Source organism: Bombyx mori, chromosome 21 (assembly GCF_030269925.1).
Source record: "Bombyx mori chromosome 21, ASM3026992v2".
NCBI lineage: Eukaryota > Metazoa > Arthropoda > Insecta > Lepidoptera > Bombycidae > Bombyx > Bombyx mori.
In genome coordinates, this window is record NC_085127.1 from 4294177 (window position 1) to 4310357 (window position 16181).

The following is a 16181-nucleotide window of genomic DNA, read 5'->3' on the forward strand; positions in this document are numbered from 1 at the left end:
GTTTTGTCAAGGATTATAAAAAAAATACATGTTGTGTAAAACAGTGTTCTGTCAATAAACTGATATGAAAACAAAAAAATGGTTCAAATGATTTATTTAGCAACGATTCATACTCAATAAATACAACGATCAACAATAACAGTGATTGTAATTTGTAGTCTAGTGGTGGTAGGAAATGGCAGGGGAAGAGAAGGTCACTTGGGTTAAGGGAGCACTGTTGTAGGCGATCTTGGCAACTGGTGCGGCGTATGCGACCTTAGCGATGGGTGTGCTGTAGGCGATCTTGGCAACAGGAGCGCTGTAGGCGATCTTGGCAACAGGAGCGCTGTAGGCGATCTTGGCTACGGGTGCGGCGTAGGCCACGGGGGCGGAGTAGGCGAGCTTGGCGACGGGAGCGGCGTACGCGATCTTGGCGGGCTGAGCGACGGGGTGTCCCTCGTAGCGGACGTTAGCGTTAAATCCGTTTACTTTGTCGGAGGTGTATTCGACGATGCGGTGGACACCGTCGGGTTGCACCAGTGAGTAGAAGCCCTGGACGGCGTCTCCGGCGCGGGACTCCTTCTGCTGCTTGATGTCTCCGCTTTGCTGGTCGTGAACGGAGTACTCGAAGTCGTAGTGTGCGGGGGCTTCGTGCTCAGCATATTCCAGAACTGGAAGAGCTGAAGCGGCCACCGCTAGGGAGAGGACGACGAAGAACTGTAATAAATTAATAATATTTGTTAGATTCGGTTAAAATAATATGAAATATAAATAAATCGATTACTATTTTCATTAAATACCTTGGCTGCCATTTTGTTGTCCGAATGTAGATACTAGACTGTGTCGATTCTGTGTCTGATTTCAGTTTTATACTCTGATTTCGGTTTGTTCTCGAGGTCTGTGTCACTCGACCCGCCCGCGGCATGTTAATTGCAATGGAAGGGTGAAGGCCGCGCTACACATTTCTTATGTCAACCTACTCATTACACGCGAACTGCTGATGTAATTCATGCAAAACTTTAAATTTGAGAAATAGCTTTAGCCTAGAATAACTCCACCCACATTTTCAAGTGGGTTTAATCAGAAACTACTAGGAGATTTATTGTAAAAAGAGCAGCAGCGTTCGCTGACTGTTAGCTTACTGTTACGAAGACGTATTTGCTGGGGGCAGTGTAGCAGGTAGCCGTAATAGAAATTAAGATATGTAATAGATACCTGAATCTCGCTAACGCCATTTTCAATATTAGTTTGTATATATACAAGCTTTGAACATTTGGACAATAACCCTCAGACACAGCCCACTGAGTTTCTCGCCGGATCTTCTCAGTGGGTCGCGTTCCCGATCCGGTGGTAGATTCTGCGAAGCACGGCTCTTGCTAGGGTTCGTGTTAGCATCGTCGTCAGGTTTGAGCCCCGTGAGTTAACTACTAGTTAAGGTTACGCTGAAATAGCCTCTCAAGGCTCTCAGCTAGGTAGGGAAAAAATATTGGACAATTTGCATTTGTACTCTTAGTTTACCGAGCAATTTCATCCGCTCGGTGGAAGATCTTCCCCTCGTTACCTTCCAAAGTGTAAGTAGTAGTTAGGAACATTGATACTCTACATGGGTAGGAACATTTTCATTAATTGCTTTCCTATAAGCTTGACTATTCATACGTTTATTTATATTGTGCCAGTCAGTGTATTCTACGGGATGGTATTGTGGTGGCAGGGCGCATTATGAGGTCAAAGGCATCATAACCTGCTTATGGCAGCTCTTGTATGGTATTTCTGCTGTGAAGCAGTCAAGCTTTCCACTTTGAAGAGTGGGACAGCAGTAAGACAATTGAGCCATTTCACAAGGTGCGTGGCGTTATTCCCGACATTATGTCTCTGCGCTCAGGTAACCACTGTCCACCTGGTCATCTAGGTTCTTCTGCGAATCTCCTCTTTTGTGATTAGATTTCGCAGGGAAACTCAAAGAGCAAAGCTCTCTCTATTGCTCTTTTAGTGACTTTGATTCTTCTAATAAGAGCCGTTGACAGCGACCACGACTCACTATCGTGAGTTACGACTGGGAGCACACACTGGTTATAAACTTTCGTCTTGAGATACTGTGGTATTTTGGATGAGAAGATTCTTTTTTTATATTTTTTTTAGAATCGAAGGATTGTTGAAAGACCGTAGGCCTTTCCAGTTTCACCTGGACTGGTGGGTGATCAAAGGCCAAGAGAGGTGGGATTTGCTAACAGTTACCCGAGCGCCTCTGAAGGAAACCTACCAACTCAAGAGCAGCTGCTTCGCGAATGAATCTACTACCGGATCGGAATCGCGACCCGCTGAGAACATGCGGCGAGAAACTCAGCGAGCTGATGCATGGGTTAAATTGCACGTCGAATTCTTGGTCGAGTTCAACGAGTACGGTTACCGGGGTCCCCAAGCCTGCTCCTAGTGTTAAAGCAGAAGGCGTCTAATGCAAAGGTTATTGGATCTAATGGATCCGTAAGGACGTTTCTAGGGCGTCGACGGTGACTGGCTCCAGGATTCGGGGAGTAGCCAGCAGCGTCAACGATAAGGCGATTATCATGACGCATAGTCTTATCGAAGTACGGGTCGGACGCTGACCTCATGTATTTCCGGATGGATTCAAGGCCCAGCTCGTCGTGTAAGTCAACGTTCCTCACGAACCACGGAGCTCCGACGGCTAACTTGCGAAAGCGGGATTGTATTGACTGGAGGGTATCTATATGCGTGCGGGCCGCGTGAGCGAACACCACACTCGCGTAAGTCATGACCGCCCTTATGTAAGTTTTGTAAAAAGTCACCTTGTTCCGAAGGGACATTTTACTCCGCTTAGTAATCATGGGGTATAAGTCTGCCAAGAATAAACACGGCACGGTCGCGGACTGTTTTAATATACGGGCAGAATGTCATGGATGCGTCCTGGGTGACTCCCAGGTACTTGACCTTCCTAACCCAGGGAATAGGTTGGCCTAAGAGGGTGATCGGAGATGTGAGATTTCTCCTCTTAATACGGGAGGAAATTCGTGTAGAGTTTCCCCTTTGAAATAGCACCACTGTGCTTTTCACTGGGTTGATATCTATGCGCCATTTTCGTAACCACTGTCCGAGAGCCACGGCTGCGCTCTTGAGCTTATTCGCTATAAGGGACTTGTTCGTACTCGAGTTGTAAACGGCTGTGTCGTCAGCGAATAAGGCTAACTGAGTCGGCGGCGACCGGGGATTGTTGTTAATAAATAAACTAAATAGAAGCGGCGAAAGGACGAAGCCTTGCGGAACTCCAGCCGTGAGCGGTCGCGGGGAGGAGCGGGTCCCCTCGACTCGATATCGAAAAGAGCGGTTCGACAAGAAGTCCCGTATGATGAGCACGAGACTGTCCGGCACGCCTATGCTGATTGGTTGGAAATTATACCGTTGTGCCAGACTTTGTCGAACGCTTTTGCGACGTCGAAGAAGAGAGCTCCCGTGTAGGTATAACGGTTTTGGTCGGTTAAGCCCTACGAGATTATGCTCCGTGAGGCAGTGCACCTGTTGTACGCATGAGTGATTTGCACGGAATCCGAATTATTCATCGATGATAATGCCCCTGGATGAGATGAAGTCTCTGAGACGTTTATAGAGCAGACGCTCATTCAGTTTGCCTAGAGACATTATTTTGTACAGGTGTAGATGCATAAAAGGATATAGTTTACGACCTATAGTAGAATTATTTTGTCCGTGCAGTTTGGGTCATAAAAAGTCGGAGCGGTGAAGCGAGTATTTCGCTCTCTCTTCCACTCACGAGCCTTATGGACGGGCATAGTGATGCGCATTATTGTTGTCGATAAGCGTTATCGATAGTGTATTTAGTTTTGTCATTTTGTGGGTTAGTGATAAAAATGAAAGAAATAATCACTAATCGAACACTTACGCCCCATATCGCCGCAGCAAGTTAACAAGAACGGCAGAAATTAACACTTTGTAACTTTTCGGGTTTTATTCTTATTTCAGTGAAAAATTTTAACACATTGTTGATAACAAGTCGTCGTGGCCTAAAGGATAAGACGTCCGGTGCATTCGTATATAGCGATGCAACGGTGTTCGAATCCCGCAGGCGGGTACCAATTTTTGTAACGAAATACGTACTTATCAATTGTTCACGATTGACTTCCACCGAAGGAATAACATCGTGATTTGATTGAAGGAATAACAACGTGTAATAAAAATGAAACCCGCAATATTATAATTTGCGTAATTACTGGTGGTAGGACCTCTTGTGAGTCCATACGGGTAGGTACCACCGCCCCGCCTATTTCTGCCGGGAAGCAGTAATGTGTTTCGGCTTGAAGGGTGGGGCAGCCGTTGTAACTATACTTGAGACCTTAGAACTTATATCTCAAGGTGTGTGGCGCATTTACGTTGTAGATGTCTATGGGTTCCAGTAACCACTTAACACCAGGTGGGCTGAGAGATCGTCCACACATCAAGGCAATAAAAAAAATAACAACAACAACAACATGTGCAAATATTGTTTTAAATAAATTCTGCCGTTTTGATACAAAACAAAGGAGTAACCATTGTGTCACTAAAGAAATTCAGCTGAATTAAAATAGGAGAGTAATCAACTCTATTTTCTACTCTAATTCCAACTCTGATTTTTAAAAGTAGTGAACTTTAAGAAAAAAAAACAGATTTATGATAAATTAGAACACTTTATTTACAACTATTCATAATCAATAAATTAGAGCTTCAGTAACAACAGGTTTCTGAGTTCAGCCTAGTGGTGGTAGGAAATGGCAGGGGAAGAGAAGGTTACTTGGGTTAAGGGAGCACTGTTGTAGGCGATCTTGGCAACTGGGGCGGCGTATGAGACCTTAGCGATGGGTGCGCTGTAGGCGATCTTGGCAACAGGAGCACTGTAGGCGATCTTGGCAATAGGAGCGCTGTAGGCGATCTTGGCTACGGGTGCGGCGTAGGCCACGGGGGCGGAGTAGGCGAGCTTGGCGACGGGAGCGGCGTACGCGATCTTGGCGGGCTGAGCGACGGGGTGTCCCTCGTAGCGGACGTTAGCGTTAAATCCGTTTACTTTGTCGGAGGTGTACTCGACGACGCGGTGGACACCGTCGGGTTGCACCAACGAGTAGAAGCCCTGGACGGCGTCTCCGGCGCGGGACTCCTTCTGTTGCTTGATGTCTCCGCTTTGCTGGTCGTGAACGGAGTACTCGAAGTCGTAGTGTGCGGGGGCTTCGTGCTCGGCATATTCCAGAACTGGAAGAGCTGAAGCGGCGACCGCCAGGGAGAGGACGACGAAGAACTGTAATAAATGAATAATATTTGTTAGGGTCAATTGAAAAAATATGAAACACAATGCTTATTTGATTATTATTTCCAATAAATACCTTGGCTGCCATTTTATTGTCCGAATGTAGATACTAGACTGTGTCGATTCTGTGTCTGATTTCAGTTTTATACTCTGATTTCGGTTTGTTCTTGAGGTCTGTGTCACTCGACCCGCCCGCGGCATGTTAATTGCAATGGAAGGGTGAAGGCCGCGCTACACATTTCTTATGTCAACCTACTCATTACACGCGAACTGCTAATGTAATTCATGCAAAACTTTAAATTTGAGAAATAGCTTTGGTCTTTCTAGGCCGGTCTAGCGGTGAAGCTCAGCCCAGTTCTTCAAGTAGGCTTCTCAGAAATGACTAAGAGATTCATGGAAGAAAAGGCAGCACGGTTCTCGGAGTGTTAGCTAACTCTTACGAAGGCGCATTTACTGGCGGCATATATCGGGTAGCTATCATAGAACACAAGATATTTGACGGATGTCTGTATCAGGCATTTACGGCAGATGGATGACGGCATTTACGTTGTAGATGTCTATGAGCTCCGGTAACCACTTAACGATGAGTATTAGTAAGTTTTATAGTGTAAGTTGATGTACATAATAATATATGCGTATTGTGTTGCTTTTTTTTTCTAAATTTTTCTTTTTTTTTCTAGGTCCCTTTCTACTTATATGTGATTTTGATGGTGGAAACATGTTTGGTTATTGTCTTATCTATTATTTAAAATATTATATGTTAATTTTGTACTGTTGGTTTCCCAAATAAATAAATAAACACTAGGTGAGCTGTGAGCTTGTCCACACATCTATGCATTAAAAAAATAATATATAAACACTCGCTAACGACATTTTCAAGATAAGCTTGTATATATAAGTTCCGAACAAGAAAATTTGGGTCTGATTTGTAAGAAACGTTGACCTACAGAACGATCTGAGCCTTGAATCCATCAGGAAACACGTGGAATCAGCGTCGAAATGGTACACCGATAAGGCCATGCGTCATGATAATCACCTCATCGTGGCCGCCGCAGACTTCTCAACTCCGGCTCAAACAGGAGCCAATCACCGTCGACCCTCCTGGATACGTCCTTATGGATCCATCGGAACCACTATGGCTATTATTAGACACCTGCAGCTCTAGCACTAAGAGCAGACTTAGGAACCCTTTTTATCGTACTCGTCGAACTAGCTAAAGATTTTGACGTGCAACCTAAACTCATACATCAGCCCGCTGAGTTTCTCGGCGGATCGTCTCAGCGGGTCGCGATTCTGATTCGGTTCCACAAGGTGCGTGGCGTTGTTCCGTTGCTGATATATTTGCGCACAGGTACCCACTCTTCACAAGGTGGCTGTTCTCCATTTATGAATATATTTTTTCATACAAAAAAAACCGTGATTGCTGCCAAAAATGGTGACCTGATGATGCATTAATAGATATCTTTTAATTTAGGGATTTCGTAAAATAAGTAGAGCTTTCCTCTTCAAGAAGATCCTATAATTACCTAAAATTTTAACAAAAAAAACCCGGCTTCAATAAAATAAAACAAGAAGTCGAAGTCGATTAACTATGCATTGTTAAGCACTCCTGTCGTGGCCGCAGCTAATTACTTGTCTCACCCAGGCAATGGGGCAACTCAAAGTCGCCGTCGCCCGAAAGATGTTTTGTCGTATCCCCCGGATCCACTCTCGGTGATTTTAGGCCCGTCAAACAACGGTCACTGTCCGCGTCGAACCCGTCGATTACAACTAAGAGCTCGGCGAGTGAACTAATCCATAGGCACAGCCCGCTGAGTTTCTCGTCGGATCTACTCAGTGGGTCGCGATTCCGATCCGGTGGTAGACTCTGCGAAGTACTGCTCTTGCTAGGGCTATTGTTGGCAAATTCTCCCAGGTTGAGCCCTGAGCCCTACCCGTCCGGGCATAGCCGTAACAGCCCCTTAGGCTACTAGCATAGAAGTTTGAAAAAAATGTATAATCATAGTAATAAGTTAAGAGGTGACACACAAAAAAAACAATGGAATTGATAACTCCTCGATTAAGATTATCGATTAATTAATCGATAAAGTCGAATAACAATACAGCTGTTTATCACCTGAGCTTTGAACATGTTCAAAGACCTTTATTCAATAATATTACTTGATGATGATAAATCTAGCTGTATTCTATTGACTGGGCGTATTATAAGTTAGGTACCAGCCTACTACGTATTTCTACCGTGAAATACCTAGTTGTACGTTCCAGTTTGAAGTATAAGACAGAAGCTGTACAGTACCTACTGTTTAAACTTCCACCTTATTTCTCTAGATGTGTGGTGGTATTCACGTTGATGTCAAGCTGTAAACACTTTGTAAAAAATAACTCCGAAAACAGTACATCTATACTGATGTATATATACTCATATCCTGATTTGTAAATCTGAAAGTTTCGACGTTAACAGGATAATCAAGCAAAATATAACTAAACCGATTTGAATGAAATTTTTCACAAAGTTAGTTTGTAGACTAGTTCATAAACTTATAGTCGTTTTTTATATGGTATCTACATGGCATGACCAAGCAATATTCGGCAAATCTGATATAGCAAATACCACATTATGTTTGCTGACCCGTAATTTTACATGCTAACGGATCTGCAAATGTAGTTTATGGACCAGAGCGACACGGGCGACTCTTTATCCCGGGAAAATGTAACGTGGTTCGTTCTTTTTTAATTGTAAATTTAACGCAAATGAAATAACAAGGCATGTCTAATAGAAACTAAATAACTACGATAAAATTCGTACATAATAATACTACATTATTGGTAGTGTATCTAGTATCAACAAATATCTATTTCGTTTAATATGTATGTCTTGTGTCTTTTTTTTTTAAAATAAAAATAAAGTAATGTATTTCTAAATTATCCAATAGTATTAATATGTGGTGTAAGGTGTATTCATGAGTGCTTACAGTTAGAAGTTTTGTAGAAACGTATTAACATTGTTAATGACAGAGGCGGAATAGGCAAATAATCAACTATGCTGCAATTTTAACTCTAATTTTGAGTAATTATGCACTTTAAGAAAAAAAACAGATTTATGATAAATTAGAACACTTTATTTACAACTATTCATAATCAATAAATTGGGCTTCTGTAATAATAGGTTTCTCAGATCAATCTAGTGGTGGTAGGAAATCGCAGGGGAAGAGAAGGTCACTTGGGTTAAGGGAGCACTGTTGTAGGCGATCTTGGCAACTGGGGCGGCGTATGCGACCTTAGCGATGGGTGCGCTGTAGGCGATCTTGGCAACAGGAGCACTGTAGGCGATCTTGGCAACAGGAGCGCTGTAGGCGATCTTGGCTACGGGTGCGGCGTAGGCCACGGGGGCGGAGTAGGCGAGCTTGGCGACGGGAGCGGCGTACGCGATCTTGGCGGGCTGAGCGACGGGGTGTCCCTCGTACCGGACGTTAGCGTTAAATCCGTTTACTTTGTCGGAGGTGTACTCGACGATGCGGTGGACACCGTCGGGCTGCACCAGCGAGTAGAAGCCCTGGACGGCGTCTCCGGCGCGGGACTCCTTCTGTTGCTTGATGTCTCCGCTTTGCTGGTCGTGAACGGAGTACTCGAAGTCGTAGTGTGCGGGGGCTTCATGCTCGGCATATTCCAGAACTGGAAGAGCTGAAGCGGCGACCGCCAGGGAGAGGACGACGAAGAACTGTAATAAATTAATAATATTTGTTAGGGTCAATTGAAAAAATATGAAATACTTTGCTTATTTGATTATTATTTCCAATAAATACCTTGGCTGCCATTTTATTGTCCGAATGTAGATACTAGACTGTGACGATTCTGTGTCTGATTTCAGTTTTATACTCTGATTTCGGTTTGTTCTCGAGGTCTGTGTCACTCGACCCGCCCGCGGCATGTTAATTGCAACGGAAGGGTGAAGGCCGCGCTACACATTTCTTATGTCAACCTACTCATAACATGCGAACTGATGATGTAATTCATGCAAAACTTTAAATTTCAGAAATAGCTTTGGTCGTTCTAGGCCGGTCTAGCGGTGAAGCTCAGCCCCATTCTTCAAGTAGGCTTCTCAGAAATGACTAAGAGATTCATTGAAGAAAAGGCAGCACAGTTCTCGGAGTGTTAGCTAACTCTTACGAAGGCGCATTTACTGGCGGTATATATCGGGTAGCTATCATAGAACACAAGATATTTGACGGATGCCTGTATCAGGCACTTACGGCAGATGGATGACGGCATTTACGTTGTAGATGTATGTGAGCTCCGGTAACCACTTAACGATGAGTATTAGTAAGTTTTATAGTGTAAGTTGATGTACATAATAATATATGCGTATTGTGTTGCTTTTTTTTCTAGGTCCCTTTCTACTTATATGTGATTTTGATGGTGGAAACATGTTTGGTTATTGTTTTATCTATTATTTTAAATATTATATGTTAATTTTATACTGTTGGTTTCCCAAATAAATAAATAAACACTAGGTGAGCTGTGAGCTTGTCCACGCATCAATGCATTAAAAAAAAAAAAACACTCGCTAACGACATTTTCAAGATAAGCTTGTATATATACAAGTTCCGAACAAGTAAATTTGGATCTGACTTGTAAGAAACGTTGACCTACACGACGATCTGAGCCTTAAATCCATCAGGAAACACGTGGAATCAGCGTCGAAATGGTACACCGATAAGGCCATGCGTCATGATAATCACCTCATCGTGGCCGCCGCAGACTTCTCAACTCCGGCTCAAACAGGAGCCAATCACCGTCGACCCTCCTGGATACGTCCTTATGGATCCATCGGAACCACTATGACTATTATTAGACACCTGCAGCTCTAGCACTAAGAACAGACTTAGAGACCCTGGTTATCGTACTCGTCGAACTAGCTAAAGCTTTTGACGTGTAACCTAAACTCATACATCAGCCCGCTGAGTTTCTCGGCGGATCATCTCAGCGGGTCGCGATTCTGATTCGGTTCCACAAGGTGCGTGGCGTTGTTCCGTTGATGATATATTTGCGCACAGGTAGCCACTCTTCACAAGGTGGCTGTTACCCATCTTTGAATAAATTTTTTCATACAAAAAAAAACCGTGATTGCTGCCAAAAATGGTGACCTGATGATGCATTAATAGATATCTTTTAATTTAGGAATTTCGTAAAATAAGTAGAGCTTTCCTCTTCAAGAAGATTCTATAATTACCTAAAATTTTAACAAAAAAAATCCGGCTTCAATAAAATAAAGCAAGAACATCGTCAAGGTAGTCGAAGTCGATTAACTATGCATTGTTAAGCACTCCTGTCGTGGCCGCAGTTAATTACTTGTCCCACCCAGGCAATGGGGCAACGCAAAGTCGCCGTCGCCCGAAAGATGTCTTGTCGTATCCCCCGGATCCACTCTCGGTGATTTTAGGCCCGTCAAACACCGGTCACCGTCCTCGTCGAACCCGTCGATTACTATTAAGACTTCGGCGAGCGAACTAATCCACAGCCCACTGAGTTTCTCGCCGGATCTACTCAGTGGGTCGCGATTCCGATCCGGTGGTAGACTCTGCGAAGCACTGCTCTTGCTAGGGCTATTGTTGGCAAATTCTCCCAGGTTGAGCCCGTGAGCTCCCCTACCCATCCCGGCATAGTCGTAACAGCTCCTTAGGCCACCAGCATAGAGGTGTGAAAAAATGTATAATCATAGTAATAAGTTAAGAGGTGACACATAAAAAAAAACAATGGAATTGATAACTCCTCGATTAAGATTAGCGATTAATTAATTGATAAAGTCGAATAACAATACAGCTGTTTATCACCTGAGCTTTGAACATGTTCAAAGACCTTTATTCAACAATTTTACCTGATGATGTTAAATCTAGCTGTATTCTATTGACTGGGCGTATCATAAGTACCAGCCTACTACGTATTTCTACCGTGAAGTAGTTGTACGTTCCAGTTTGAAGTATAAGACAGAAGCTGTACAGTACCTACTGCTTAAACTTCCACCTTATTTCTCTAGATGTGTGGTGGTATTCACGTTGATGTCAAGCTGTAAACACTTTGTAAAAAACAACTCCGAAAACAGTGCATCTATACTGATGTATGTACTGATATCCTGATTTATAAATCTGAAAGTTTCGATGTTAACAGGTTAATCAAGGAAAATATAACTAAACCGATTTGCATGAAATTTTTCACAAAGTTAGTTTGTAAACTAGTTCATAAACTTATAGTCGTTTTTTGTATGGTATCTACATGGCATGACCAAGCAATATTCGGCAAATCTGATATAACAAATACCACATTATGTTTGCTGGCCCGTAACTTTACATGCTAACGGATCTACAAATGTAGTTTATGGACCAGAGCGGCACGGGCTACTCTTTATCCCGGGAAAATGTAACGTGGTTCGTTCTTTTTTAATTGTAAATTTAACGCAAATGAAATAACAAGGCATGTCTAATAGAAACTAAATAACTACGATAAAATCCGTACATAATAATAGATTATTGGTAGTGTATCTAGCAACAAATATCTATTTCGTTTAATATGTATGTCCTGTGCCCGTTTTTTTTTAAATAAAAATACAGTAATATATTTCTAAATTATGCAATAGTATTAATATGTGGTGTAAGGTGTATTCATGAGTGCTTACAGTTAGAAGTTTCGTGGAAACGTATTAACATTGTTAATGACACAGGCGGAATAGGAAAATAATCAACTATGTTGCAATTTTAACTCTAATTTTGAGTAATTAAGATCTTTAAGAAAAAAAACAGATTTATGATAAATTAGAACACTTTATTTACAACTATTCATAATCAATAAATTAGGGCTTCAGTAATAACAGGTTTCTCAGATCAGTCTAGTGGTGGTAGGAAATGGCAGGGGAAGAGAAGGTTACTTGGGTTAAGGGAGCACTGTTGTAGGCGATCTTGGCAACTGGGGCGGCGTATGCGACCTTAGCGATGGGTGCGCTGTAGGCGATCTTGGCAACAGGAGCACTGTAGGCGATCTTGGCAACAGGAGCGCTGTAGGCGATCTTGGCTACGGGTGCGGCGTAGGCCACGGGGGCGGAGTAGGCGAGCTTGGCGACGGGAGCGGCGTACGCGATCTTGGCGGGCTGAGCGACGGGGTGTCCCTCGTAGCGGACGTTAGCGTTAAATCCGTTTACTTTGTCGGAGGTGTACTCGACGATGCGGTGGACACCGTCGGGTTGCACCAGCGAGTAGAAGCCCTGGACGGCGTCTCCGGCGCGGGACTCCTTCTGTTGCTTGATGTCTCCGCTTTGCTCGTCGTGAACGGAGTACTCGAAGTCGTAGTGTGCGGGGGCTTCGTGCTCGGCATATGCGATTTTGGCTATCGGGACCACTGGGAGAGCCGAGGCGGCAACCGCCAGGCAGAGAGCGGCGAAGAACTGTTGAATGTATTGTTATTATTATTTTTTAATTTATTAATGTCAGTATGTAAGCTATTTCTACAGGGAAACACTAATGCATTCCAGTCTAAAGGCTGGGACAGACGTTAAATAATACGAGACTTCGTATCTCTTGTAAAGTGATATTTAAATTGTACCCTTAACCCTACAGTCCAACGGCTCCTATTTCCATCTAGAGCAAAATACTATTTACCTTAGCGGCCATTGTGATATTTTGTGATGTAAGTGCTTGACTGTGCCATTCGTATGAGCTGCACCAGTTTTTATATGAATGTGTCGCATGCAGGTCGGCGCGGTGACACGCATGCCCGGGGCGTTTTAATTAATAAGCTCCACAATGATTGAAAGGTAAAGGTCACGCTGTATACAGATCGCGTGTCAATCCGCTTAAGTATGCGACAACGTTTGTAACGGTGTCATGAAACAGATAAGATCTGCCGAGTGCGAACGAGACCGTGCAATGGAAGGCTCGTGAATATTGCACCTGAATCGCAGACGTGATTCGACCTCAGTACGTCGCGTCGTAACTATAATTTCGGAAACCTGTTTGTTGTTATGTTACTGTGCGACTTAATGAATTAATTGTTTATCCGCTTATTTTTTTTTAAATTCGTTAATTAAGCACTGTTGTTCTCGCTTTGAAAATATTTGTCTAGTCGATGAAACTTAGCAACGCTGAGAAAACGCTGGGGACTAGCATAGCGCCGCCTCCGTCTCCAGCCGTGGGTGTCGTAAAAGGCGAGTTAAGGATTCTCTGGAGCGTGGGCAGCATTTTTTCTTTCTTTTTTTTTTCCTACGTAAGCTGATAGCCTTGAGAGCCTATTTCAGCGTAACCCTAACTAGTAGGTGAGCTTACGGGGCTCAAACCTGACGACGTTGCTAACACGAACCCTGGCAAGAGCCGTGCTTCACAGAATCTACCACCGGATCGGAAATGCGTCCCACTGAGAAGATCCGGCGAGAAACTCAGTGGGCTGTGTCTGTGGGTTAATAACGATGACCGGCGTGGGCAGCAGCATTCTCTGAGCATTGTATTGGCGTATTGCGACCGCAAAATAATGGCGGATACTCTACTACAATCCTGCCTATTTCTGCTGCGAAGTAAAAATGCTTCGTGTTTACCGACCAGTTTGAAACGTGTTAAAACTTATATGCAATTCAATTCAGTCTTCAACTTCATGTCACGAGGTGGGTGACAGTAATCACGTTGAGATATCTATGTGCTCTTGGAGATGGGGTGTAAGTTTTTTAACGTATCTACTCAACAAGTAAACAATTAATTAGAAAGACTACATCAAGAGCAGCCGAGGGTCCTTTTAATGAGCTCTGATGTTAATAACCTTGGTGGACGAGATTAATAATCTATTATGTACGTACGATGGTTATTACGCAATTTATCACGCTCTTAAGAGGCTTGTGACATGCAGGCAGGTTGCAAATAAAAAGACAGGTCTTGGCGGTGACAATTAATGCATGGTACGACTTATCGAAATTTCGAATGCCTAAAAAGAAATTGCACCAAGAAACCAATACCTTTTTCTCCTTATGGGCTGTATCGGTGATCAGAAGCTTGTGTTTCATCATCATGATCATGAATGTCTTCATCGTAATCATGAATTTCATTCCGACTGAACGACAGAGTGAAATATATGATGTTCTACTTCCACTTTTTTTTGGGTGGACGAGCTCACAGCCCACCTAGTGTTAAGTGTTTACTGGAGCCCATAGACATCTACGACGTCAATGCGCCTCCTACCTTGAGATATAAGTTCTAAGGTCTCAAGTATATGTAGTTACAACGGCTGCCTCACCCTTCAAACCGAAACGCATAACTGCTTCACGGCAGAAATAGGCAGAGTGGTGGTACCCATCCCATCCCAGGATTCACAAGAGGTCCTACCACCAGTAAATTATCATCAAAACAAATTCATCTCGTCATATGAAATCCTCATCGCTCTATTTTAAATTCAAATGAGCTAGCCAATACGAAGAATAACCGAATGTTTTAAAAGAATTGCCCATTAATAAAACACTTACGATTTAGAAATCCTAAAATCAATTTGAATTACTTAGTTATCAAATGTCGATTTAGAAGATCCATTTATAACCACCAGCCAGACTAATTGGCTAGTGTGTTTGGTAATCCAATTACAGGTATCTACAATAAATCAATTCTAATTTAAATTATTTTGAACAAATCCCCGAACAAGAATGTTTCGTAAGAATCTTTCAAAGAGAACGCATTTTTTTTTTATTGCTTAGATGGTTGGACGAGCTCACAGCCCACCTGGTGTTAAGTGGTTACTGGAGCCCATAGACATCCATAACGAAAATGCGCCACCCACCTTGAGATATAAGTTCTAAGGTCTCAGTATAGTTACAACGGCTGCTCCACCCTTCAAACCGAAACGCATTATTGCTTCACGGCAGAAATAGGCAGGGTGGTGGTACCCACGCGCGCGGACTCACAAGAGGTCCTACCACCAGTTATAAATTTGTCATCTAATTGTATGAAATTGATTGTATGTACTGTTTTTTTGATAATTTGACATAGCTAGATAATTAGTATCTTGATTTAAAAATACTGAAATTAATTGCGTTCTTAAACCATTATATAAGTGCGGTCGGTACAGGTAAGAGATAAAAATTCAAAAATTTCTTTTACAAATATTTCTTTTACAAATATGTACAATAAATACTGACGCAATTTGGTTTGATATGAACTCAATTGCATTGCGATCTTGAAACGAAATTTGAATACGATCAAAGCCGTTGAATTTGAAGGTTCAATGACAGGAAGATAGATATAAGCGATGTGAAGAAAATTTATGTATTTAAAAAGATTATTTTTTTGTGGCTTAGATGGGTAGACGAGCTCACAGCCCATCTGGTGTTACTTAAGTGGTCACTGGAGCCCATAGACATTTACAACGTAAATGTGCCACCCACCTTGAGATATAAGTTCTAAGGGCTCAGTATAGTTACAAAGGCTATCCCACCCTTCAAACCGAAACGCATTACTGCTTCACGGCAGAAATACCCGTCCGGACTCACAAGAGGTCCTACCACCAGTCAGTTGTTTGTTTGATACTACCACTATTGCCGGCCGGGAGATACTTTCCCTAATATTTATGTTCTATTTGTCTCCGATGTCTTTGGATGCTACCAATTAGACGGCTCGTCTACTGGCTTTTATCCAAGTTTTTTTTCATATTGTTGTTATCAGAACATAATTAATTATGTAAATACTACAGCGTGCTCACTGTTGTAATATAAAGGCAAGCTCACTGCCTACAACTAAGTGCTTATAGGATTTTTTTTGTGCCAACCTAAACTAAGATTTATTTTTTAGGTTTATTAAGTGCCTTATTTAAGGTTAGGTATAATATATGACAAGGTATAATAACCTTAATAAAACCTTATTTGCGCCTACCTTCTTACCTAAAC

The 16181-nt window shown here is 42.7% G+C and overlaps 2 protein-coding genes across 2 annotated transcripts; both read right to left on the reverse strand.

Annotated features, from left to right (window-relative positions):
• Nucleotides 1–4650: 4650 nt before the first annotated feature.
• Nucleotides 4651–5380, reverse strand: CPR138 (cuticular protein RR-2 motif 138). Its single transcript, NM_001173162.1, has 2 exons — nt 5358–5380; nt 4651–5272 (listed from the first exon to the last, which is right to left on the reverse strand). Exons 1-2 carry the CDS (start codon nt 5367–5369, stop codon nt 4736–4738), a joined length of 549 nt encoding a protein of 182 aa, NP_001166633.1. The 5' UTR covers nt 5370–5380; the 3' UTR covers nt 4651–4735.
• Nucleotides 5381–12076: 6696 nt separating this feature from the next.
• On the reverse strand, nt 12077–12945 carry CPR76 (cuticular protein RR-2 motif 76). The gene is given in 2 exon segments (NM_001173213.1): nt 12077–12713; nt 12928–12945. Coding segments are annotated over 2 exon segments (564 nt in total). The 5' UTR covers nt 12940–12945; the 3' UTR covers nt 12077–12161.
• Nucleotides 12946–16181: the final 3236 nt, after the last annotated feature.